Source organism: Solanum stenotomum, chromosome 3 (genome assembly GCF_019186545.1).
Source record: "Solanum stenotomum isolate F172 chromosome 3, ASM1918654v1, whole genome shotgun sequence".
Lineage (NCBI taxonomy): Eukaryota > Viridiplantae > Streptophyta > Magnoliopsida > Solanales > Solanaceae > Solanum > Solanum stenotomum.
In genome coordinates, this window is record NC_064284.1 from 38,933,300 (window position 1) to 38,960,427 (window position 27,128).

Consider the following 27,128-nt stretch of genomic DNA (forward strand, 5'->3'; position numbering starts at 1 on the left):
GTTAGGAATAGAAAAAAGTGATGTGACATTTCTCTTTAGGAGAGAAATATAATTATTTTTTACTCTTTTTTTAGGATTTTTTTCTCAATTATGTGCTATATTAAAAACACTAAAATAATAATAATACTCTTATCTCTATTAAATAATAATATGCAATGTTAAGAAACTAAAAGGTCATGTTATTTAAATTTCTTAAATATTAAATTTAATGGTCTTTATTTTCATAATTTCTACAATGTACTTTTTATCATCATAGCCCCTAAAATAAAAGAATAAAATGAAGGCTATTGAATAATGATCAACTTGTGGGATTGAAAATCGACAAGAGATCGAAAGATTGCACATTCTTTTCATAGTTTTTTTCTTTTAGTCTTTAATAATTATGACAGTAAGAATGATGTTGCATTTTTTTAATGCTCTCTTTATGATTTTTCTTTATTTTATATTTCATATAAATTTCTGATTGTCTTAAGTCTATAAATTCTTTTGGCTCAAAATAGTAATTGATGATTCTGATGAAGGTCTTTACTAACAAAACATTTTTTTTATAGATTGATAGAGAGATTGTAATATTAAATAAAAAAATAATAGTTTATCATTTTTTATCACTGCGCGAAGCGCGGACAAGTTTACTAGTTATCAAATATACAAATAATATAGACAAAAGATATGGGGAGTAGAATGTTGGATCATCTTATTCAAATGTCTTATCTCTCATGTGTGTCTTTTACCATGGTAAATGAACAACTCTATTTATAGGTTGATAAATCATTCCAAAAGTCACCATATTAAGTATCATAATAAATAGGTACATTCTTATCCAAAAGGTTCATAGAACCTAGGGAATACACATAGATGATAAGTATAAGTTTATGGATAAACTTAATGGACGAATCCACTTAGTTCAATGAATTTATAACACTCCCCCTTGGATGTCCATAGATAATATGCCTCGTTAAAACCTTACTAGGAAAAACCCAATGGGAAAAAGACTAGTGAAAGAAAAAGAGTACACACATCTCATAATACGCCTTGATTGTTGCCTCAATAAAAACCTTACCATAAAATCCAACTGGGACAAAACCATGGTTAGCGAAAAGAGTATAATGCGTATTTCACTTCCCCTATGAAAGCTTTACTTGATATCTCAGAGATGACGCATTCCTGTCTTATATCTCAACCTCTCAAATGTTGGTATTGACAATGCCTTAGTGAATAAATCTGTAAGATTATCATTTGAACAGATCTTTATATTTTACGGTTATACTTTCGCACAATAATTTATTTGTATTCCACTGACATTATATCTTGATTCATGGACTATAAGTTCAAAACATCATTTTTCAAAGTGAAACATAATATACTTGAATTGTGCATTATATTTGGCCAATCATGTATCTGTCCACATTATATGACAGATTTGAATTCAAGATCATCGTCATCATCTGTAGCATTGAGCACTACTTCATATCAAAGATACCGTCGACGGTCTTTTGACTCGATTCCAATACGACATAACTTATCGATATTCCTTCATATTTTATCATTTCAGGTACTTGAACCTTTGCCAAGGTTTTTATGAAGTGTTATGTCATCGTGCTCCTTTTAAAAGCACTTGCCTCATTATCATGATCATCCTGATTATTTGCTCCCCTCCTTTCTTAAGAAGTTTTTTCATTTGGAATTGATTGGTCTATCACGCTTCATGCATACTATAGACTTTGTCCCTTAAGGACTTTTCATTGGAGCATTTGCAACCGAATTATAACACAGAGTCAGCAAATTCATCTGGCAATTAATTTTCAACATTATGCAAATGAATTATCTCTTGAACTTGAAGTTCACATTTTTTATGAGGATCTAGATAATTCATCTCATAATTTTCAGTTGTCAATCATCTCTCCACCTGATGTTAGAAAATCTAATATTCACCCCAACCTCACTTGGGGATCCATCTTTATGCGTGGTGGAACAATTAAATCAGATACCGCACATCAAATTTTAGATGAAAATTATTTGGTTCCTGACCCTAAACCAATTATGATAGAAAAACTGTGTTGGCTACACCCCACACTTAAATTTTTGTTCGTCCTCGAGCAAACATTAAAACTCATCCCAAAAAATTCATACTAGCAATGTCATCACTTTGGTTAATACAAACAATTAGGTCATGTACGAATTTCAAAACATCAAGTAAACTTCTTAATCATCATGCAAGACATCCAAATAAACAACAAACTTCTAACCTCCTAACCTTAAGGAAGGACTTTGAACTCATCAAATTTTAAGCTTGCTCACTTACTCTCATCAAAGAAAGTTAATAAAATCACCAATCTATCTTGAAACAAGTGCCCTCACAAGAAGTAATAGTCCACACACTCAAATCAAAATATTAAATATAAATTAAGGACTTCGCATCAAAGAACACTCTCATACTCACAATGAAAATTCACATGTATGCACAAAGAACCATATGCTTGTTCATTATGTACATCTCCACTAATTAAGCATGCTTGAATAGAATCAAATAGGACTTTAACGGGTTGTAATGTAGGCTAGGGGACGGGTAGGAAAACTATATAATAGTGACTTACACTTCCTTAAGCACTTTGCAATTTTAGACTTCATCACCCATTAATTTCTTCTCTTTATTTTAAGCCCTCTCTTCAACAACTATTTCACAAGTAATTCTCATCTCAAGAATACTTCAATCTTTTCCTCTTTTTTTTTTTTCTTTTTTTTTCTTTTTTTTGTAGTTTTCCTTCATAATAGCCACCCTCAACTTACGTATTTTACATGCGTTAAGGTGCACGATGTCCTTGGAAGGACCAGGGCCATCATCAAGGTAACTTTTTTTTTTCTTCTTATGTTACATTCTTTCAAAGAGGGCTTTTAAACACTTTGTAGCTATCATTGATTACCTTTACAATCATTCCTTTTTTTTTTTTACTGAATTGATAATTGGAATAAGTCTATGCTATAATGCTCAGGGAAGCAAGGTGCAAAAACTAGGGATTCAACAAAATAGTCAAGGGTAAAATATGGCTACCAACAAAAGGCTACAGGCTCAAAAGGGCTAACTAGTGATAAAATATCTAAAAGGGCTAAATTTTACCAGATAAATCAAAGAAAGCCTATTATCATATCCTAAACAAAGCAACACTTTTTATTTCGCTTCAATAACATGCAGGGCAAGTTCTAGACTAAGATGCAAAACATGGAATAAACAAAATCTCACCACACTTGGCACAAGTATCAATCAAGATGGATCAATTCCACTTCTAAGAGAGACATGATCATAACAAACTACAAATAAGTTATATACAAAGTCACAACCATGAGCTTAGATGTCAAAGAGTCTGCAATTTTTTTTTCAAGCATTCACAAGAAAGTACTTCTCAAAATTAGGCCCAAACAGTAAGTATCACATAACTCAAAAGGATCTTTTCTTCTCTCCAAAAAAAAAAAAATTAAAACAAAAATAAAATTTATTCCTAATAAATAAAAGACACTCGGTTCAAAGGGACTATCCTCGGGAAAAGAACCGAAAACAAAAGCCAAGGAACCCATCCTAAAAAAAAAAGACTCAATAAAACGGTAAAAACTAGGAATTCATTCCTCCACCCCACACTTAAAAAGATGTTGTGTCCCCAAAGCATTAGATAAAAGTTAAAACAAGGGTTAGAAAAACTCCCTGAGGTCTCATGACCTAGCTAGTAGCATGTCCTCTTTATTTTCATCAAGGGTCGAACGCACCCCACAATTAAGCTCAAACATGTTCCTTGGCTCAGACTTACCCTAATCTGCAAAAACAAGAAGAAAAAAATGATAGTACTAAAATAAAATAAGAAGTTAAACTACTAATTGGGTGCCTCCCAATAAGCGCTTAATTTAACGTCGCAGCACGACACCATCAATTTTACTATTTTTCCTTCCACTTTGAAGATATGAATTGCACCCCCAGTTTTGAATCAATTTTTCTATTACGGTCAAGAGGTGGTGATATAAAAATAAGGTCCCAAGCAATAGATATTGCATTATGCACTTCTTGGATCCTAAGTGAGGAATGTAATTCTCCGATCTTGGAACAATAAATTCAAGAATATAGACACATTGTTCCTCCTCCATACACTCTTCTATAGGCTCAGATGGCTCGATTAATTTCTCATCATCTAAACATAATGTAGAAAAATGATTGGAATGAGGTCCAATGCGCCCTACCTTATGAATTGCATTATGTTTTACATCATCATATTTACACATACTAGAGTTTTTAAAAATAATATTATCTATTTCATTACATAACTCTAGTGCACTCTTCTCAACAGTGACAACATCAATAACAGTATAATCAAGCAATTGCCCCTCCACTCTTAGCTCTTCAAGTTGACTTATAAATAATTTTTCTTCCTCACACATATTATTACTAAATTGTTGGGTTTCATATGATTTAATCTTTGCACTCAACTCAATATCTAAATAATAGAGATTAAATTCAAATTTATATTCAGAATTGCGCTTACATATTGATTTATAGCAAAGTATTAACAAATCTTCCATGTCCCCATACAACTCATCTAGTTGATAAAAAAATACTAACTTATACGAACCCATAAAATCAGAAGGGCAAGAATTGCAAGAACACTTTTCACTACATATTTTTTCAGATGACATCTCAAGAAGAGTAAAAGAAATATGATAATAATAATTAAAAAAATAATAATTTTAAACTAATCCTAAGAAACAAAAAAGGACTACAAGTCAAAATAAATACTAAAGACAATTTCTAAGCCATATTCCCCGGCAGCGGCGCTATTTTTGATAACGTTCAAATATACTTCTTGAAAAGAAATATAAACGATCGTATGCAATATATTTACCCAACTATGAGTCGGGGTCGATCCCACAGAGAATATGGAAGAATATTGTCAATTGTAAATATTTAACTCGATAGTCGTTATAAAAATGGGGGATTTAAATTGAAATAAAATAAAATAAAATAATAAAAAGATAGCTTTGAACTAAGTATTTATTTATATTCAGATTATGAAAAGTAACTAGGAATGTGTTCCTCATAAGCTCATAACACAGTAATCCTAATAATAGTAATCTTTTTATAGTGTATTACATGCAAAGTGATAAGTTAGGTATCTCTAAATCCTTGGTCCGGCATCTAGAGAATTTCACCCCGCACCTTGGTCCGGCTACGTATGTATAATTTACTAATCCTTACCTTTACCTCATATTAGACATCATAATCGATGTTTGGCTTAGTTATTACTTCGCACCAATCGACACTAGCCTATTAGATAGTATCACACTAAATCTATGTTGATAATTCTTTTCTTGTTAATTACCTCCTTGGTCCGGCAAGTAGTAATAAGGCGAGTTCTAACGTTGGCAACCGTTAAAAAGACTTCTAAACGAAAGAATTATCAATGCATGCAAAATACTAGTCAAGAATTGTTTATTTACTATTCATACTTTGTTAATCGCTCATGGTTCTCACAACCCTAGTTATGAAAGTTAGCTACTCATTATCTCCAAAAACACAATCAAAATTTATTAAAATAAATATGCTTGTGTTAATCATAAAAAGTTAAGAACAATAGCTAAACTAACTTTTATTAATCACGAATACAAATAAATAATAAAGGAGAAGAAAGAATAAATCACAATTCTCCGGCCTCCACGGCGGCTTTTCCAAAGTTCCTAAGCTAGAAGAAAATTTATATTGTGTCTTGTATCTTGATTCTTGGCTTCTTTTCCTCTCAAATAATTATTTCTATGCACTATTTATAGATATAGGAATCCTAAATAAAACAATTAAGTTCAAGACAAATTAGGAAAACAAAACCCAATTAAATTAGGTTGTCTGTCTCTTTTTTTTTTCCGTGTTGCTGGAAGTGTACGCCGCTTCAATACTTGGCACGTGTACATCAAACATAACAATTAAAATTCATCAATTTGCAGCCGCCGTTTCCTTATATCTATAAATATATTATTTTATTCAATTTAATCCATTAAGCTGTCTGCTTGATTTCCTTCTTCAACCTTTCATCTTTAATTCATTTTAGCTTCAAACTTCTCCAATTTTCCACCAATTTAATCCTACAAATAAAATACCAAATTTAGCATAATCCATCAAATTAATGCTCAAAAAGGACACATATAAATAATAAATGTGAGGAAATAATGATTAAAAATATGTATTTTTAGCCTCACATCACTTGATGCATAGATGTATTGCTATAACCAAATCTTATTTGGGAGTTTTCTCTCATACTCATGATTTAGCTATAATTAGAGGCATACAATATCTGCTAAACCAATCAACATTATCAATATAATTTCATAGTTCGAAACTATGCTCTTAATTTTAACAATTCAAGCAAACAACCTTACAAAAACCAAGTTGTAAGTTAACAACAAAACACATGTGACCATCCCATAGATGCATCTATCATATAGTTACAAATTATCCACATGGCAGGTGAACAGGTCCATATTCACTTTTTTATATGTTCCAAAAATCTCAGGGAATACAATCACAACCTTAGCTGGTATAATGGTACAATGATCATTTTATCATGAGAACAAGCAACACAAGATAATTCTTGAAGAATCTTTTATTTTTTCATTATATAAGCCATGTGAATTCTCAATTACTTTTGCATCACATTTAAATCAGAATGGCCAACTGGTCATGCTAACTGATATTTATTTTTCTCAAACCTCCCGTAGAGGTGAGTTGTGACATATATCTTTATTCTCAATCCTCTCATAGAAGTGATTGGTGGCACATATCCAACCCATAATGATTTATCACATCTTGATCCATTCTCTTTCAGAATGATTGAGCATTCACGATGCTTATCACAAGTCACATTCTCTTCAAGGAATGAACTAATCATTTATATGTGTTTCATAAATTTGCATTATAAGCACATTGTCATGCCTTTGCATGACCCACCTCAACATCACTTTGAAATGTCAAGTATACCACCACTTTGTCTTCCTTTCTTTTGATGGAGGATTTTTATAAATTTATCAAATTATTAGGTCGCACAACAACCATGGGTCCAATGACCTTTTATACCATTTTGATGATAAAATTATTTTCACAGTTTGAAGGTCTATTTGAAAAACTCATATTATTCTTTCTTTTATAATTACCACAGTGATGACTATTATAATTTTGTCCATTCATCCCCTTATTCATACATTCAATCACTTGTCATCTTTCACACTTATTATTCACTGCTACCACATTCATATGATAGAATGGTGCAATTTTGGACGGATTTCAAATTTATCATGTACTGCTACCACATTCGCTTCAGGGAATGGAGCAAATTAAATGGGATGAATTTCATGGCTTTTCATCAAAGTCTTAGTCATCATTATATCATCACTATGGTGCATTGACTCAAACTCAATGTCTTACCCATATAAGACGTGTTAGGCCATAATTTTATGGGACTTGAACCCAATCCTTATCATCATGGTGCATCAAAACTCAAATTGATGTCTTACCCTCTTGGTGCGATAGAACATGAATCTACCGTCTTACCCTCAAACATTTTTCATTATGGTGCATCCATACTTTAACCTGACGTCTTACCCTTTTGGTGCGATGAGACTTGAATCCACCATCTTACCATTAACCAACGGTATAATAGGCCGAATTACAACATGACTCACCCTTTGAGTCTTTCAAAATAATCAAAATAATATTCAAACTCATGCTACTAAAACTTTATACCTTCTTCTATTTAAGGAATTTTGTAGAGCATGTCATATTCAACTAGTAGTAGTGTCTTTGGTTCCTGGTCAATATAAGTGACTGAACACTAGTGTATTCTAAATCATAAAAAGATTCTATAAAATACATACCTAATTTTATGCATATTATACATGGATTCCAGTAGTTTATCATTTTTCCTTCTTGATTCTCATAACGAGATCAACCAAAACATGAGCTAAAGAAAAACTAAAACTCAATCTCAATTTGCTAGAGTCTCGTATTGATAACGTGTTATAACTTATAAGCAATATACTACAAATAATATAGACAAAAGTTATGGGGAGTAGAATGTAGAGAACATCTTATTCAAATGTCTTTTTGTCTCTCATGTGTGTCTTTTACAATGGTGAATGAATAACCCTATTTATAGGTTGATAAATCATTCCAAAAGTCACCATATTAAGTATATAATAAATAGATACATTCTTATCCAAAAAGGTTCATAGAACCTAGGGAATACACATAAATGATAAGTATAAGTTTATGAATAAACTCAATGGACAATCCACTTAGTTCAATGAATTTATAATATGTAGGACTTTTTACTTCAATTTTTGCCTAACAATCATAAGTAGACTAAGATTAACAAATTACTGAATTAGGTCATCATTGTGTTTTCCAGAGAAATATTAAAAATACCTTCCAATTTGATGCAAATTATTAGTTTGTAGTCTTAAAAACATTTTTTTTATTAACTAACTAAATTTAGATACACCATCAATCTGCTACATGACATAGCAAGTGATCTCAAATACTTGTAGGAGCATGTATTTTTTAATAAAAAGCCAAGACAAGTGTTGAAATACTCTTAAACTTGACGAGAATTCAGGGGTGTATTTTACTCATGTTGCAAGATTGAAGGTGTATTTCAATACTTCTCTCTTGTGTTTTTCAACCTTTTAATTTTTTTTAAAAAAACAAAACAATTATCCATTTTATGAAAATATAAGATTTCCATATTCTCATACTTAAGAATGGGACAAGCTAAGTACCATTTTATGAGAATATAGGGTTTCCAAATATTCCTCTATCACAATCCAAAAGCCGCAAGTCAAATCATGACACCTACCTTCTCTCATAGATAAGTGCCCATGCTACTATCCAACATATTTAAAAATAAAGTAATTAATGTGGAAGTAAGACATTAACAATTAGTTTAAAATCATAGAAAATCTTTGACAAAAATTAAGTATATGAAAATAAACATACAATCCCAACACTTTGTGACATGGAGTTCGGCCTCAAAATGGATATTTTTTGAACACTACGGACCAAAAGGGAACATGTCTAAAAATACAGATAAAAATGGACACTTCGCTCATTTGTGACGTTTGTCACAAACAAATTTAACTCCGTCAGACACCCCAAAACCTTAAAAAATATCACACATTTTAAAGGTAGTTCGCCCACTAGTGGGTGAAATATAATTATTTTTATTAACTTCTCAAAAGCTATATGATGTCTCAATTTTAAGTGTATTGTGAAGTCTTTTTGATACATAAAATTTTGAGTTTTTTCAATAATGAAAGTATAAAAAAAATAGAGTTTTTTTTATAAAATAAATTTTACTATTTCTTACAATCATAGTAAATAAATACTAAGGTCGAAGGAGACAACGATTCCTCTTATGACCTCTTATGAAATTAAAAAAGAAGAAGGACACAAGTGAATATCCATATATTTTGAAGTAAACAACTTAATTATTTACCTTTGATCGTGCACTTGCAAAACCTACGACCGTGATTTCTTGGAGTCCTTGATATTTTCATTTTACAATACTCTTTCCATTTATAAATATCTGATTCAATTGAATATATATACCTTCCGGATTGTTGAGACATGACTATCATGTAAGAATAATTCTTACTTATGGCCCAAGTATACTTGTGGCCTAAGTTTACTTGTGACCCAAGTAATATCATGAATAATATTTGATAAAAAATAGATCTCGTCCGTACATTGGTTACTTGATGGACGTATCAGATTAAGTCTTAACTTCTATAAATTGGTCATTCCTCCACCCATAAGGGTTACCACATATTCTCTACATTACTTCCATCGCTGACAGTTGTGGTAACGTAAGGCTAGGGCAAGGAGGTAGAAACCAATTTACAACTAACACTTTCGCTTTTCTCTATTCATTCTTCCGCATCATGTATGTACCCCTAACGATCTCTATGTAAGATTATCGTGTTCAAGATCCTGATGTGTATTAAAGTATTTAATCTTACATGTGGCATCCGAGCCTGGATTGTTGGAACGGATAATCTTCATAAATTATATAGAGCAACTTACAAAAATGACTATATTTATAGGGTTATTAAAGATTAAAGTTCAATAGCTATAAGTATGCTATTTACAAAAAAATGACTACAATTTATGTCTTATTATAGTTGTATTTTTGTATATATTTTTTATTTTTCTATTTAAACATTGATACAATTTTAATTACAATGAACTAAATAAGGAAAATGTATTAATTGTACAAATGCAAATTGGTATCTCTATTTATAAAACTTAAAGTATTAATATATCAAGGATACAAGTAATTATAAAATTTAATGTATTAATATTGTAACATCCCACCTTAGAAAAAGCTAAATGTAGAAAGAACTAATTTGGAAAGAGCCAATTTGAGATTTGTTCAAGTTAAGCTTAAGATGTGAGTTTTGAGTCAACTTTAAATGACCATAACTTTCGGTACAGGATGCGTTAGGTGACCCATAAGCTATCAAATGAAAGGTCTTGGATCCTCTTTCCAACGCCATCGAGTTTGCTAAATTTCGAGTTCTAATGAAAGAGATATACCCGTTTGAAGTCTGCTTATCCAGTTAGGGAAAGTTACCAAAAATTATAAGGGTTATTTGAGTCTTTTACATACCACTTCATATTTAAGAGTTTTTAGCAAGATTTTAGGGGTCTAAACAGATTTGGTTCGAGGGTTATGAATTCAAGGGTTATGATTCATGTTATGAATGATTTCTCTATGTTTCGTTGTAGTTTAGAGTAACTAGAATCAATAGGTAGGAGTAAAGGTACCCTTTGAAAGAACTCAGACGGACCAAACGACGGAGAAGGGGTGGGGGCAGGCGACCCTGGTGCACTGAGTGTCGCAGGGCGCCAACCCTTGAACTACAAAACACATATTATGGCGCACTGGTGGCCCGGCGCGCCAACCACTGCCCAGAATTCTCTGACGAATTTTCTTTCTCGTTTTCTGACCCTAATTCGCCTAGATTCGAATGATTTCTTCCCAATTCACTTAGATTCAGATACCTAACTTAAGTACACGATAATCTACTCAAAACAACCCTGAAATCACTAACATTCATCTAAAAAAATCATCAAAACCCCAACAATCAAGATTAAGAATGAAATTTCAAGAAACTCATCAAGAACACCAATCCTTCAACCTCAAGGACAAAATTGCATTAAAGTAGAATGAATGACATGTGTGTGAACGAACCCATCCGCAAGAAATCTCGATGAACGCCTTGAACCATTTCCTCTTTTCTCTTCTTGAACTCTCTTCTAAAACTCTAAGCGTATTTGTGATTATAAAACTGAAACAAATCAGTTTAGACCCCTAAAATCTTACTAATAACGCTTAAATCTCAAGGGGTAAGGAAAATACCAAAATACCCCTCATAATTTCGGGTAACTTTCTTTAACTGGACAGATAGACTTCAAACGGGCATATCTCCCTTATCCAAATTTGAAATTTAGCAAATTTGAAATTTAGCAAATTCGGTGGCGTTGGAAAGAGGATTCCAAGACCTTTCATTTGATATCTTATGGGCCACCTAACTCATCCTGTACTGAAAGTTATGGTCATTTGAAGTTAACCCAAAACTCACATCTTAAGCTTAACTTGAACAAATCTCAAATTGGCTCTTTTCAAATTAGTACTTTCTATATTTAGCTCTTTCTAAGGTGGGATGTTACAATATCAAACAAGGTAAAGTATAACAATTTAACATATGAACACGACAATTTGACAATTGGATACACTATTGTTAAATAAAAAATGAATACACCAATATAGTATACGTATGAATATATTGATGTTAAACAAAAGATGGATACATTGGACAACCCAGAAACAATAAAATGGAAAATAATAGAATGTGTAGGTATCAAAGTGTGTAAGTATTCGGATGCATAAAAAAAATGAAAAAGCTAACAAACGTTAATATCTTTTTGGTCAAATTTTTCCTTTAATACTTGATACTTGGTGTTAACTAAGATATTTGTTTATAAAGTTATTGTATTAATGTATTCAACTATACTTGTATTGCCTAATGAGCCTTTCAAATCAGATAGATTACTTATGTATCCAGATATACTTGTATTCACAAAGCACCATTTCAATTTCTGTGAATATTACAATACAAGTATCTATATATATATATATATATATATATATATATATATATTATTAAATAATGAGTAATTTCTTAACAAGAAACCTTAGTGATACCACACCAATATACATATACTCTTATAGTATCATTGACTAATGAGTAATTTCTTAACAAGAAACCTTAATGATACCACAACAATATACATATACTCTTATAGTATCAATAACTAATAAGTAATTTCTTAACAAGAAACCTTAATGATACCAGAATAATATACATATACTATTATAGTATTATTGACTGATGAGTAATTTCTGGATAAAAAACCTCAATGATACTACAAGTGTGTGTACATATATATATACATATTCTTATAATATCATTGACTAATGAGTAATTCTGAACTAGAAACCTTAATGATACCACAACAATATATATATACTCTTATAATATCATTGACTAATGAATAATTTCTGAACAAGAAACCTTAATGAGACCATAGCAATATACATTATTATTATTCTTATAATAATAATAAGAATAATATCTTTTATATAATATTTAAATTAAATGTATTTAAATATACTATGTAATATTTGAAAAAGATAACTTTATGAAATAGTAAGAGTTCATTTAGAACTCCACAATCGTGAATTTTTAGTTTTAGTTAAGGTAATGAAATCGTTTTTTCCTCCTAAAAGCATAATATTTATTGAAATTTAAACTCAATTTAAAAAGTTTATTACAATATTTATTAACTTTATCCTAACAATTTTCTTTAGTTAATTTACTATAAGGCAAATAGTAAATGTAAATAGAGGGAAGTAAAGGGGAAAGGAATGAGGAAGTTGTGTATGTAGGATGTGAAAGTGAAAGTGAAAAGAGATGCACGCATACAATAGGGTACCGAGTAGTGGACAGAGCAGCCCATCAGCACCATCATCTCCCCGCCTCCGTTCCAAACCCGCTCCTCGTTTTCCCGCCCCCCAAACCCTTCCCCAACATCTTGCTTCCCAATTTCTCTCTCTTCTTCTTCGTAGACAAGGCATTTTTCTCTTTGCCCCATTGATTTACATCTCCGCAGTCCTTTTTTACATCAATACTCTTGACTTTCACAACCTTCCACCTCCACATTATGCACCACCTGGCTCTGTTTACCGTAGCCCACAGCTTTATGCTAACCTTAGACCTCAAATGGACTCCGATAATTCCAATGCTGATGCGGTTAGCTTTTCTCAATTTCATTTATTTTGTAAATAATTGCATTTTCTTTCTTTCTAAATTACCTATTATATTATATATAAGTTTGCTTCTTTTTCTTCAAAAATAATTGCTTGAATTGGAGAACTTTCCTCTACATCTGAATTTGGCTTCTTCTTTATTGTGGACCATGTCCGGTTTTAGTGTCGTTTAGCAGTTAGAAGATAGAAGATGAAGGTGGAGTGTTGCAATAGCTTGACAGTAAGTGTAAAAACAGTTGTTTCAATAACCATCTATTGAAGATTTATATAGCTTAACCCAATTAGCTTGGAACTGATACCTACTGATTCATCTCTAGTGAGAGCAGGAACGAAAGATAACAAGAGGAAAAATGCTATAGAAACACAATAAGATGATTTATACATATTAGTGATATTAGCTAATAAACCAACAGGGACAATGGCGGAACAGTGTAACTGGCACACTAAATTGAACTTCAAAAAGTTTACTCTTAAGGGTTTGTTTCTTGCCAAACAACCTCCAGTTAAATCTTTGAAGTACATTAACTGTATAATACATCTCATCCTTGGATAAATGTTCTGCACTTACGTTTGGAGCTGGAAATTGAGAGCTGATAACCCAAGGTCCTCCTGCATTGCTACTAGTAGAAGGAGTTATATGTATTGGATCAAAACTTGGATGAAGCAGATTTCCTGTCCTAGCCATTCTCCTATCTACATTAACCGTTGGTTCGGTTAATGGTTGTTTGTATGTGAGAACCATTGTTGATGAAGGAATCACATGATTATTTTTCTGATTGGATACATGGATATTGGTCAGAGGTTGGAGCTTAAGCACATTGGTGTTTATAGGCAAATGGCTTGTCCCCTTGATAATGTTGTATGGCTGTCGAACTTTCTGGCTACTAGTTTAAGGTGGGAGCTCATATAATGCACCTTAATTTGTGATTGTTAGAATAGGAATAGACATATACAATCCTACTTTGAATAGGAATAGGAAAATTATATAGGTATCCTACTAGTTAAAGGATTTTATTGTACGGTCTATAAATAGGCTCGCTGTGTAATAACATAGATATACAATTCAATAATATTTTTCTCTTATGTTTATCGCATGGTATCAGAGCATCAACCTTCTCCCATTGTGGTTTGACTTTTGCATCTTCCTCACCAACCTTTGCCTTTTCATCTACCACACAAGCATTGGTTGTTAGGTGGTCTTGGGCACCTTGACCCCTGCACCACAACTCAATTGAGGAATCCCAAGCTAAATAGTTTGAGCTTCCCATTAATATTCTGGAGTGATCATAGGGCTTGAACTTCTCATTCCTGTTTTTTTGGAGCCAAAAATATCTATCCCAAACAATATCTTGTGAAATCAGGCTTTTGTAACCTAGCTTAAAATCTGGAAAACAATTTGCTGGAATCCAAAAAAATTAGATCTGATTGTCGGAAAGTGGTCAAAATCAGAAAAAATTATGTCTGCAAGGTCAGAATGACGAGGCGACCCTACTGGAAAAAAAATATGTTGAAAAAGTGGTTGGAAAAGGCTAAGATTCGCCTGAAACAGTGGCTGGAGTAGCCGGAACCTTATTGTGACTTCACTCAGCATCTCTTTTTCTGCGAGTGTTGTAAGTTGCGTTATGACTTCCCCTTGTGATAGTCGTTGGGATGCAGTTGTTTATATTCGGCGATATATAAAGGCAACTCCTTGTAAAGGACTACTCTTCGAGGATTAAGGCCATGAACATATCAGTGGATATACAAACGCTGTGGGCAAGATCACGTTCAAATGGACGTTCTACATCTGGATTTTGTGTTTTAGTAGGAGGTAATTTGATATTGTGGAAGAGTAACAAACAGAGTGTGGTTGCTTGAGCAAGTGAAGAAGAAGAATATCGAGCAATCTCTGTAGTAACTTGTGAGCTAATTTGGATCAAATAGTTGTTGAGAGCTAAAATTTGACAAAATCAATCAGGTGGAACTTGTGTGTGATAATCAAGTGGGCCCTTCATATTGCATCAAATTCAGTGTTTTATGAGAGAACTAAGCACATTGAGATTGGTTGTTAACTTTGTTAGAGAAAAGTTACTCTCAGGAGATATTGTTTCAAAATTTGTGAAGTCAAGTGATCAGCTTGTAGATATCTTCACTAAGTCCCTCACCGATCCTTATTACAACAGTAACAAGCTAGGTGCATATGATTTGCATGCACCAGCTTGAGGAGAGTGTTAGAATAGGAATATGTATATACAATCCTACTTAGAATAGGAATATAAATAGTATATAGTATCCTACTTGGTAAAGAATTGTATTGTAGTATTCATAAATTGGGTGTGTAAATAGTATATGTATTCATAACTCTTAGAAACTTGTAGTGGCCTGAGGTAGGTTTAGTTGTGGGAACTCATGCAGGTGAAATTGGTTTCTCTTGGAAATACCGAGAGAGAAGGAAAGCTACACTTGTGTATGATATTTTGGCAGCATTGAGTCCAAAAGTTAAAAATGCGATGCAGCAGAGTTTGTTTAAATTGAATGAGTGTTCTCTAATTCCAACTTTAGTGCTTTAGTGCTACATGGAGTTTGGTTGTGTATGACATTTCATAGGGCGTCTTCGAAGGGCTGATAATTGTTAAGAATACCTATGAGTGACAAGATCAATGCCCTTTCTTCAACGGTTGATTTTTGAGTTAAACTTTGCCAGTCATGACGACCAAATACTGAGAATTTTGGGAAGGTAGTTCTTTGGAGGGAAAGTATGACGAATGGCATAAGATGGTTGGTTTGTTTTCTTGACCATGTGAGTTGAAAAATGGAGCCAACTTATGTCCTAATTGTTAAAGAATGACAAAAGCCCCATATTGGTGGTTATAAGGCTTATAATGCTTGGGCAATCCTCCTCCCTTTGAGCTAGCTTTTGGGGTGTGAGTTAGGCCTAAAAACTAATTTCACAAGGTATCAGAGCAGGGCCCGTCTCACCCAATGCTGCCCCCCAAAATCAAAATAGCCACGCACCAGATGCTAAGCACTGGGCGTGAAGTGGGGTGTTAAAGAATGACAAAAGTCCCACATTGGTGGTTAATGAGATCGGTGGACTCCTTATAAGGCTTGGGCAATCCTCTTGTCTTTGAGCTAGTTTTGGGGTGTGAGTTAGGTCTAAGACCTAATTTCACACTAATAAAACCAGGCTGCTGATGTCCAATCATGACATTTATTTCATGTCTCCTTTGTACCTTTACCTCCTTTGATGAATGCATAATGGAATATTAAAATTTTAGTGGATAGGGCTTGACCATGTAATATTTGGTACTGTCATGATGGCCTTGTAAGGTAAATTTGTGTATCATTTTTCTAAATGCTGCTAACATGAAGTACTCAATACATGCAGATATCGACAATATGGAGAAACTCCTATAAAGGTGGTGAATGGAGACCATGCATTGACAAGTCTTCAAGAGGTAGAAAATCTGAGGACTGAACTTCTCTCGCTCATGGTTTTTATGCTCAAGTACTCTTTCCTTTTTCCCCTATTGGATTTTTTTTTTCACAAAGTCTTAGCATTCAGGTTACTGCTGTATGTTCTACAAATGTGCAAATGCATAATCTTATATTTTTTCCCTACTTCTATTAGAACTGGAGACTACTGTTTTCCCCCTTTGACTGAGTCCTCAAAGTGGTCAAAGAAAGATCGTAATTCATGACTCGAGGGAGGAGAATGGGAGGTTAAATAGTACTTGGGTTTATGCAGGAGTAGGTGAAGTGGTATGACTATGTTGTCACACACAATATGGGACAGATTACTGGTAATGTGCGTGAATTACACATACTTACCTTATCCTTGCTAAATCGTCTGCAACTTTTCTTATTGTTTGTTCACCTATGTATTACAAAGACGGTTAGCGTATCCTAGTTTGTCTTCAAATATTTATACATAGTTTGTCTAACTCGTTTAGTTTGGAGTGTAAGTGATGTCGACTTGGTAAGTATATTCGTTCTTCTCTCCCTTAGATGTCCTGCTAATTAGACGAAGTCTCCTTTCACTTTGGTTCAATTAGATGTTTGGGGTCCTGGTTAGATCAATTCTACTATCGGATTTCACTACTTTGTCATGTTCACTGATGATTTTTCCTAGTGCACTTGGACATTCTTGATGAAAAATCGATTTGAGTTGTTTTCAATTTTTCAAACTTTCTATACTGAAATCCAAAATCAATTTGGGGTTTATATAGATCTGTAGTGAATGCATTAAAATATTTGTTTTTTGTTCAATAGATCATGAACTTTCATGAAATCATTCATCAAACATCTTGTCCTTGTCATCTCACCAAAATGGGGTAGCTGAGAGGAATAAGCATCTTATTGAGACGGCTTGGACCCAACTCATAAAATCTCATGTTCCAATGCGTTTTAGGAAAAAATCGTATGCCTTCTGCACCTATCTAGAATCAAGTCTCACTCTTTGTTTTGTTCTCACACGTAGCTGTATTCTTTTTACACAATGTATTTTAATATCTGGGTCAGTCTTCAGTTGATCAGAAATAAAGATGTCCACTTAAGCAGAAGTAGGAGGAATTGTGCTGAGAACATCTGCCCTCTTCCTGTCACTTGAGCCCGTTGATTACTGTAATTAAATTGCTGAAGTCTGATACTTCTTTGAGAGTGATACTATAAAGAGGAAGTGCAGAAAACATGTCTCAGATTTCATCACGCAGACCTATATTAAAATTTTATGGTTCCAAACCTTTTTGCATCTAAAGTCTGCTGCTAATTTGATGCAATAGTGGAATTCTTGTCATGCTTCTTGCTGATGCATATTAGTTCTATATGTTGCTTGATTCTTTCTGATAGCTACTGTGGGACTCTGTTATTTTTGCTGATAAATCTTTTATTTACCTCACGAAAGAAGTTATAAATAATGTTTGGTTATGCAGTATATATCTATATACTGTAGTAAGTGGTATCTTGTATGCTGGTACAGTTTTTGGGATAATCATTTGTGTTTTCAGTATACTATAGATGCTACAGTAAATCTATATTGCATCTTTGTTAGAGTGTCAACTAAACTTGTATCGAATATCTTAGGTTTACCTGAATCAAATGGGTACATTTACATTGAAGCAAATGGTGGTCTGAATCAGCAAAGAACATCAGTAAGTACTCTGTTCTAAGATGATTATAACAACAATAACATACCCAGTGAATGTTCTAAGATGATTATTCTTGAAATGCTGAAGTTTCATATCAGTGACTGACATGCCTACCTCTGGTTGCTTTTGTGCTTTCTAGATATGCAATGCTGTTGCTGTGGCAGGTTATCTTAACGCGACCCTGGTCATTCCACATTTCCACTTTCATAGCATTTGGAGGGATCCAAGGTTGATTTTCTGTTCTATTGTTCTATACTTTCAGGGGTTCAGTGATTTTATTATTTCATAGATATACCTATAATCAATGTACAACTCAGGAAGTGTGTAAAGCCTGCTAACATCTCATGGGTAGCTGTTACTGGTGAAAAGCTCTTGATTATGTCATATAATTGTGTAGATCAGTGAAATGCATTAAACCTGGCTATGACATTAAAAATTTGGCAACTCTAATTGATTAAATCATTAGAGAAAAAAACGGCTTTATTACCCAGGCCTCTCATGTTCATGCGCCGTTCAACCAAAATGAACTCTGAATTTGTATCTTTCTTTTCATTGAGTTGGTGGTTGGTCTGTCTCTTGGTGGACATACTTTGATTGATCCCTTTTTTTTGTGGGTGGTGGTGGTGGGGGTTATGCTTGTTACACTTACATCTCTTATTTTATTTTTTTGTAACAATTCTTGACCTTTTTATGATTAATATTAAAAGACTTCCAAGTGAAAAAACTAGATAAGTTCACTTTTTGCTCCGACTTAGGAAATGGGCCTTGGCCCTATTTTACCTAATCTTTTTTGTTTCTCATCGCCATTCACCTTTTCCGATGGCTACTTGCTCATTCGCAATTACTACCACAAGAAAGTCACCCCTATCTCTAAAAGGGCTTATGGACCCTTTTATTTTCTCCATTAACAGAAGATCGTATTTTCTTCGTTTTTGGGGCGAAATCCTTTATAACTGTGAGAAATATATGAGAAAAATATTATTGAATTGTGTATCTAAATTGTTACATTAAGACCCTATTTATAGACACTACATTGGATTCCTTTTCCAACTAGGATTCCTATTCTTATTCCTATTCCTATTCCTATTCTAAGTAGGAAATACTTATTTCTATTCTAACACTCCCCCTCAAGCTGGTGCATACAAATCATATGTACCAAGCTTGTTACAGATGTAATTAATACGAGGACATGTGCGGGACTTGGTGAAGATATCTGCAAGCTGATCATTTGACTTCACAAATTTCGTAACAATATCTCCCGAGAGTATCTTTTCTTTGACAAAGTGACAGTCAATCTCAATGTGCTTAGTCCTTTCATGAAACACTGGATTTGATGCGATATGAAGAGCCACTTGATTATCACACACAAGTTCCATCTGATCAATTTTGCCAAATTTTAGTTCTCCCAGCAACTGTTTGATCCAAACTAGCTCACAAGTTGTTGTCGCCATTGCTCGATATTCTGATTCTGCACTAGATCGAGCAACCACATTCTGTTTCTTACTCTTCCACGACACCAAATTACCTCCTACTAAAACACAATATCCGGATGTCGAATGTCTGTCAGAAGGTGATCCTCTGCCCAATCAGCGTCTGTATATCCAATGATATGCTCATGGCCTTGATCCTCAAAGAGTAGTCCTTTACCGGGAGTTGACTTTATATATCGTAGAATACAAACAACTACTTCCCAATGACTATCACAGGGGGAAGTCATAAACTGACTTACAACACTCACAGGAAAAGAGATGTCAGGTCTAGTCACTGTGAGATAATTCAACTTTCCAACAAGCCATCTATACCTTCCAGGATTACTAAGTGGCTCCCCCTGTCCTGGAAGGAGTTTAACATTCGGATCCATAGGAGTGTCAATAGGTCTACATCCCCTTCATTCCTGTCTCCTCAAGAATGTCTAAGGCATACTTGCGTTGAGAAATAACAATACCTGATCTAGACTGAGCAACCTCAATACCTAGAAGATACTTCAATCTGCCAAGGTCTTTAATCTGGAAGTGCTTAAAGAGATGTTGCTTCAAATCGGTGATACCATCTTGATCATTACCGGTGATAACAATATCATCAACGTAAACAACCAAATAGATACATCTACTTGGTGCAGAATGTCGATAAAACACAGAGTGATCAACTCCACTACGAGTCATGCCAAACTCCTGAATTACTGTGCTGAACTTCCCAAACCAAGCCCGAGGAGACTGTTTCAGACCATAGAGTGACCTATGCAATCGACATACAAGGCTACTAGACTCCCCCTGAGCAACAAAACCAGGTGGTTGCTCCATATAGACTTCTTCCTCAAGATCACCATGCAGAAAATCATTCTTAATGTCCAACTGATGAAGAGGCCAATGACGAACGGCAACCATAGATAGAAAAAGACGAACAACTGCTATTTTAGCCACAAGAGCGAAAGTGTCACTATAATCTAGCCCAAATATCTGAGTATACCCTTTGGCAACAAGGTGAGCCTTAAGTCGATCAACCTGACCGTCTGGACCAATTTTGACTGCAAAAACCCAACGACAACCAACAATAGATTTACTTGATTTACCTGCTGGAAGGGAGACAAGCTCCCAAGTACCACTCTTATGTAAAACAGACATCTCATCAACCATAGCTTGCCTCCATCCAGAATGAGAAAGTGCTTCACCTGTAGTATTAGGAATGGAAATAGAGGACAAAGACGACACAAAGGCATAATGGGGTGATGATAGACGATGATAACTTAAGAAGGTATAATGTGGGTTAGTATTTCGAGTGGATTGTATACCTTTTTGAAGTGCAAGCGGTTGGCTAGGAGGAGGCAAGTCCGCAGTAGGAGCAGGGTCTGGCGCATGACATGAATCATCTGGGACTAGGGTTGGACGTGGACGGCGATGATAAGTTAGTAGTGGTGGCACTACAACTGGAGATGTAGAAGTAACCGTAGATTCCTCAAAGGTTGGCACAGGTAAAACTTGAGGTATGGGTAAGACCATAGATACATCTGAATGATCAAAAGATGTATAGTAAGGCTGAGACTCAAAAAATGTAACATCAGCGGACATAAGGTATCTATGAAGATCATGTGAATAACAACGATACCCTTTTTGGACTCGAGAGTAACCAAGAAAGACACATTTGAGGGCACGAGGAGCTAATTTATCTTTTTCGGGGGCTAAGTTTTGAACAAAGCATGTGCTCCCAAAGACACAGGGGGGATAGGATAGAGATGTGACTGAGGAAACAGTATGGAATGTGGAACCTGATTCTGAATAGAAGAAGAGGGCATTCTATTTATCAAATAACAAGACATAAGAACTGCATCTCCCCAAAAACGCAACGGAACATTGGATTCAAGGAGAAGATACGAGCGGTCTCAATAAAATGCCGATTTTTTCTTTCAGCTACACCGTTTTGTTGAGGGGTGTATGGACAAAGTAGTCTGGTGAATAATGCCTTGGTGAGTCATATCATAAACTCCTGAAATTGGGAGGATAAGTATTCTAAGGATAAATATTCCAAGGCATTATCACTACGAAAAGTCCGAATAGAAACACCAAACTGATTTTGTATTTCAGCAAAGAAACTTTTGAAAATAGAAAATAACTCAGAACGATCTTTCATTAAGAAAACCCAAGTACATTTTGAATAATCATCAATGAAACTAACAAAATAACGAAATCCTAAGGTGGAACTGACTCTACTAGGACCCCAAATATCAGAATGAACTAATGAAAAAATAGTCTCTGAACAACCCTCAGTACTACGAGAAAACGTAGCACGAGTTTGTTTCCCAAGTTGACACGACTCAGAATCTAATGTGGATAAACTAGACAAACTAGGCACCATCTTTTGCAGTTTGGATAGACTCGAATGTCTCAAACGTTTGTGAATTAGATCTGGGGAATCTGTAACGGAGCATGCTGCTAAGGAATTTGAAGAGGTAAGACAGTAAAGGCCTTGTGATTCATGTCCTATTCCAATCATCTGTCCCGTACTGCGGTCCTGCATGAGAAAAAAATCATCGAAAAAAGTTATGCTATAATGTAGGGCTTTCGTCAAACGACTAACAGATGCTAGATTAAAAGGAGAACCAGGGACATAAAGAACAGAGTCTAGGGTGACAGAAGATAGGGGTTTGGCTTTTCCAACCCCTTTTGGTTTTGTTTGGATCCCATTGGCTAAAGTAATAGCTGGAAGAGATTGCGAATAAACAATATCGGATAAAAGTGATTTATTACCAGAGATATGATCAGAAGCCCTAGAGTCCATGACCCATAATCCAAGAGTACTAGATTGCGACACACAAGCAAAAGAATTACCCGTAACAGACACATCAGGTTGTGCAACCGAAACTACTTGTGGAGACATTTGCTTATTTGCACGATACTGAAGGAACTCATCATATTCTGTCTGAGCAATATGAGCATTATTGGATGGTTGATTAGGTTGAGCACCATATGCTACTGGTGGAGATGTCTGTTTACTTGCGCGATTTCGAAGGAACTCATTATATTCATTTAGAACAATAGGATCATAATTGGGTGGTGGACCATGCAAAATATAACATATGTCACGAGTATGTCCAGGCTTATGACAATGACTACACTTGGATCGAGGTTTCCCAAAACGCCCTCCCCCTCGTCGATTCTCCATAGACTGATATGTACGCTTTTCAAAGGTTTGAGAAGCGAGAATAGAGGAGTCAATAGTGGGTTGGGTGATGAAACTACTTTGTGACTGGGAGGTGCCGCAAGACGAAGGAGACGAGAGAATAATTCATCGATTGTAGGAACTGTAGGGCTAGCTAAAATCTGATCATGCACAAAATCATGATTAGGAGGAAGTCCAGCAAGAGTAAGAACTAGAAACAATGTTTGTTTGTGTTCTAGTTGTTTTTCCACATTCGTAGTAATTGGCATCAACGTGTTAAATTCCTCCATGACTGCCTGTACTTGTCCCAAGTAAGTAGACATGTCAGATTCTTGTTTCTTTAAGTTGGTCAATCGAGATATCACATCATAGAATCGAAATATGTCATTAGTGTATAAAGCACGAGCCTTTTCCCAAACTGTATAACACGTCTGGAATGGGCGAAACAAGGGAATCAATTTGGAATCAATAGAACACCATAGGAGACTACATAATTGAGCATCTACTTTCTCCTATTGTGCTTTGGCTTTTGCATCTTCCTCACTAGTCTTTGCCTTTACATCTACCACATAAGTCTTGTTCGTTAAGTGATCTTGGACACCTTGACCCTTGCACCATAGCTCAATCGAGGAAGCCCAAGATAAATAGTTTGAACTTCCCAATAAAAGTTTTGAAGTGATTATAGGGCTAGAACTTCCAATCCCCATATTTTTAGAACCAAAAAACATCACACCCAAAAGACATTATGCTAAATTTGTCTTGGAAACAACAAAAAAAACTTGATTATTGAGATCTGATTGTTGGAAAATTCAAATCTCGAAGAAAAGTCGCCGGAAATAGCCTGGAAATAGCTGGCAGCCTAATTCCGGCGATCGAATCTGGTTAAAAACAGTATGGGCCTGGTCGGAATGGCTGGACAACCCCAACTGTCAAAAAATATGATCAGAAAAGCCCTCATGCGCCGGCGCGTGAGCCAGATCTCGCCGAAAACTACCACCTCCGATCGGCGTGTGAGAGCGTGTGGGGTGATGTTTTTCGGTGGTTCTGGCTGGGGTTTGGTCGCGGGAACTTTTCGAGCCTTGTGGTGGGCACAACACCCATAGAAAGAAAAAAAGAATAACAAAATCAGACCCAACTGTCACCGAAAATTGACATAGACATACGGTGACTTGTTTGTTCTCACCAATTCTCTGATACCATGTGAGAAATATATGAGAACAGTGCGTACTCTTGAACGAGTTTTATTGAGATTTTCATTGGTATTTGAAATCAAAGCTTGTGATTGCCTTAACTTTTGTAAGTGAATCCTTATTGAATGAATGCAAGTATCTTCCTTACTTCAATTATCATGAGTGGCTAAACCCCACAATCAAGAGTTGTGGAATCCACGATGACTTAACGTAACATAGGTTTTTATGAAATGAACTATGTGTTGTGATTGTATATCTTATCAATTCTTTTATATTAATCGCCTTCTAATGGTTGCAAACATTAGAACCTTCCCTAGGTTTGACTTGTTTGAGTAAAAAGTGAAACTTGGGAAAAGAGTTGATAGCGAGGATTCAATATGTTGAACTCGTCTAATGGTTGATGTTGTAGTAAGATTAACCAACTCTGAGTAATTATCATTGATTTGAGTAAAGCACTTTTTAGTTTGAGAGGATAAAAGTGACATGCATCTAATAAGTTGAGAAGCAGTTAAGTGTAACATGAGTTTGATGAGCTGGTATACTAGCATTGCAAAGTGAAATTCTGTATTAACCCACTTAAAGCAAAGAGTCATTGGTGAACACAATCCTGGGTTTTCTCTTTATAAATTCTCCTCTTAAGTGATATCAGTGAAAGTTACTAGTTATGAATTGATACAGAAAGCATGCAAATTCTCCCAATCCTCCCCCCCCCCTCCCCCCCTCCCTCTCCATTCCTTTGGAAATAAGAATCTAATAGTAAATAATTGCATATGACATAGTTCTTGCCTTATTCCCGGTGGGACCCAACCCAGTTGGGTTCTATATTTGACAGCGACCTTGTTATACTTCTTTAAGGAGGTGTAATATGGGTTTATCAGACTCTAAACACATTTAATACAGTCAGGAATCTTTATGGGGTCTTTTGTCGGAAATGACGAAGAAACAAAAATTGAACCCAGATGCTATGGGCCAGGATATACAACAACTTACCTAGCATAGTCCCACAAGTGGGGTATGGGGAGGGTGGAACACACATAGACCTAACCCTACCTTGGCAGTTAGAGGGATTGTTTCCAATAGACCCTAAGCTTAAGGAATGCAAAAATACAACATTTATGAAGTCATAAGTTGTAACAACAACATTATAGTTAGAAAATAGAGGCATAAGAGACAAGAAGTAGTTTCGGACCTATTAGCCTAATCGGGGGGGTTTACAAAATCATCTCTAAACTCATAACTGAAAGGCTTAAAACAGTTATTGGGAAGCTAGTAGATGAACACCAAATGGCATTCTTGAAAGGGAGACAAATACTTGATGCATCCTTGTTGGCTAATGAACTAGTTGATTCAAGGGTTAAACAGAAGCAACCTGGAATCCTATGTAAATTGGATATTGAAAAGGCTTATGACCATGTCAATTGGAATTTCCTCCTCAAAATTCTGTGACATGGGTTTTGGTAGTAGGTGGATTAAATGGATCAGTTTTTGTATTTCCAGTGTGAAGTTCTCCCTCATAATAAATGGCAACACAGAAGGCTTCTTTCAATCCCACAGGGGTCTTAGGCAAGGGGATCCCATGTCACTTTTTTTGTTCTTATTAACTATGGAAGGGTTAAATCATATGCTCAGAACAGCAAATGCTAATAGATGAGTGAAAGGTTTCAGTGCTGACAGGTAGAGGTGAAGATCTGGAAGTGTCTCATTTGTTTTATGCAGATGATGCCTTAATTTTTTGTGAAGCAGAGACAAGTCAGATCAAGCATTTGAGAGCCATCCTAACAATTTTTGAAGGTATCTCAGGTCTCCATGTAAATTGGCTGAAAAGTCACATTTCTCCTATCAACCAGGTTGGAAATTTGCAAGATCTGGCTGTTATTTTGGGCTGCCAAGTGGACTCTTTACCAACTAAATATTTGGGACTGCCTCAAGGTGCTAAAAACAAAGAATTAGAGGTGTGGAGTGGGGTGTTGGAAAGGTGCGAGAATAAACTATCTAGGTGGAAAAGTCAATATCTCTCTTTAGGGGGCAAATTGACTCTCACCAAGTCAGTTCTTGATGGCATGCCTACATACATGATGAGACTTTTTTTCCATACCAAAGAGCATTGAAAAAAAACTCAATAAAGTTAGGAGAGCCTTTCTATGGCAAGGAAACAAGGAGAAGAGAGGTTATAACCTTGTGAAATGGGATGAACTGACTCTCAACACTCAACAAGGGGGGCTCAACTTGAAGAACCTCAGCAAACAAAACACCTCTCTCTTGCAGAAATGGCTTTGGAGGTTCTCCTCAGAAGAGAGGGCCATTTGGAGAAGATTCATAGCAGGAAAGTATGGTTTACTCAATCACTGGACAACTGAGGAGGTTGCGGGAACCTTTGGGTGTAGTGTCTGGAAAACCATAAGAAGATTATGGCCTTATTTCAACAACAACATGTCAATCATTGTTGGAAATGGTTTGAAAACTAATTTCTGGAATGAGGTGTGGATTGGAGAAGACAGTCTTAGAAACTCCTTTTCACATCTTTACACTTTGAGTACGGAAAGGAATGTCTCTGTATCCCAAGCTTGGAGTCAACAGGGATGGGACCTTGTTTTTAGAAGAGCACTAAATGACTGGGAAATTGGGGAAATTGCTAGCCTATTGGGAGTACTAAACTCACACCCTGCTTTATCTATGAGGCCTGACAAACCTAGATGGAAATTACATAACAAGGGTGTGTTCACAGTGAAATCATGTTACTGGAATCT

At 35.0% G+C, this 27,128-nt stretch overlaps 1 protein-coding gene across 3 annotated transcripts in view; it reads left to right on the forward strand.

The window, feature by feature from the left end:
• The first annotated feature begins 13,018 nt into the window (after positions 1 to 13,018).
• LOC125859822 (protein ESMERALDA 1-like) overlaps positions 13,019 to 27,128 on the forward strand; it is a 55,586-nt gene continuing 41,476 nt past the window's right edge. For all 3 annotated transcript variants that reach the window (XR_007445789.1, XM_049539657.1, XM_049539658.1), the window contains exons 1-4: positions 13,019 to 13,395; positions 16,780 to 16,849; positions 18,474 to 18,541; positions 18,678 to 18,766. Coding sequence is in view for 2 of the 3 variants with exons in the window: in XM_049539657.1 (XP_049395614.1) it covers positions 13,057 to 13,395; positions 16,780 to 16,849; positions 18,474 to 18,541; positions 18,678 to 18,766 (566 nt within the window). In the remaining variant the exon portion in view is untranslated. The remainder of the gene's footprint in view (positions 13,396 to 16,779; positions 16,850 to 18,473; positions 18,542 to 18,677; positions 18,767 to 27,128) is intronic.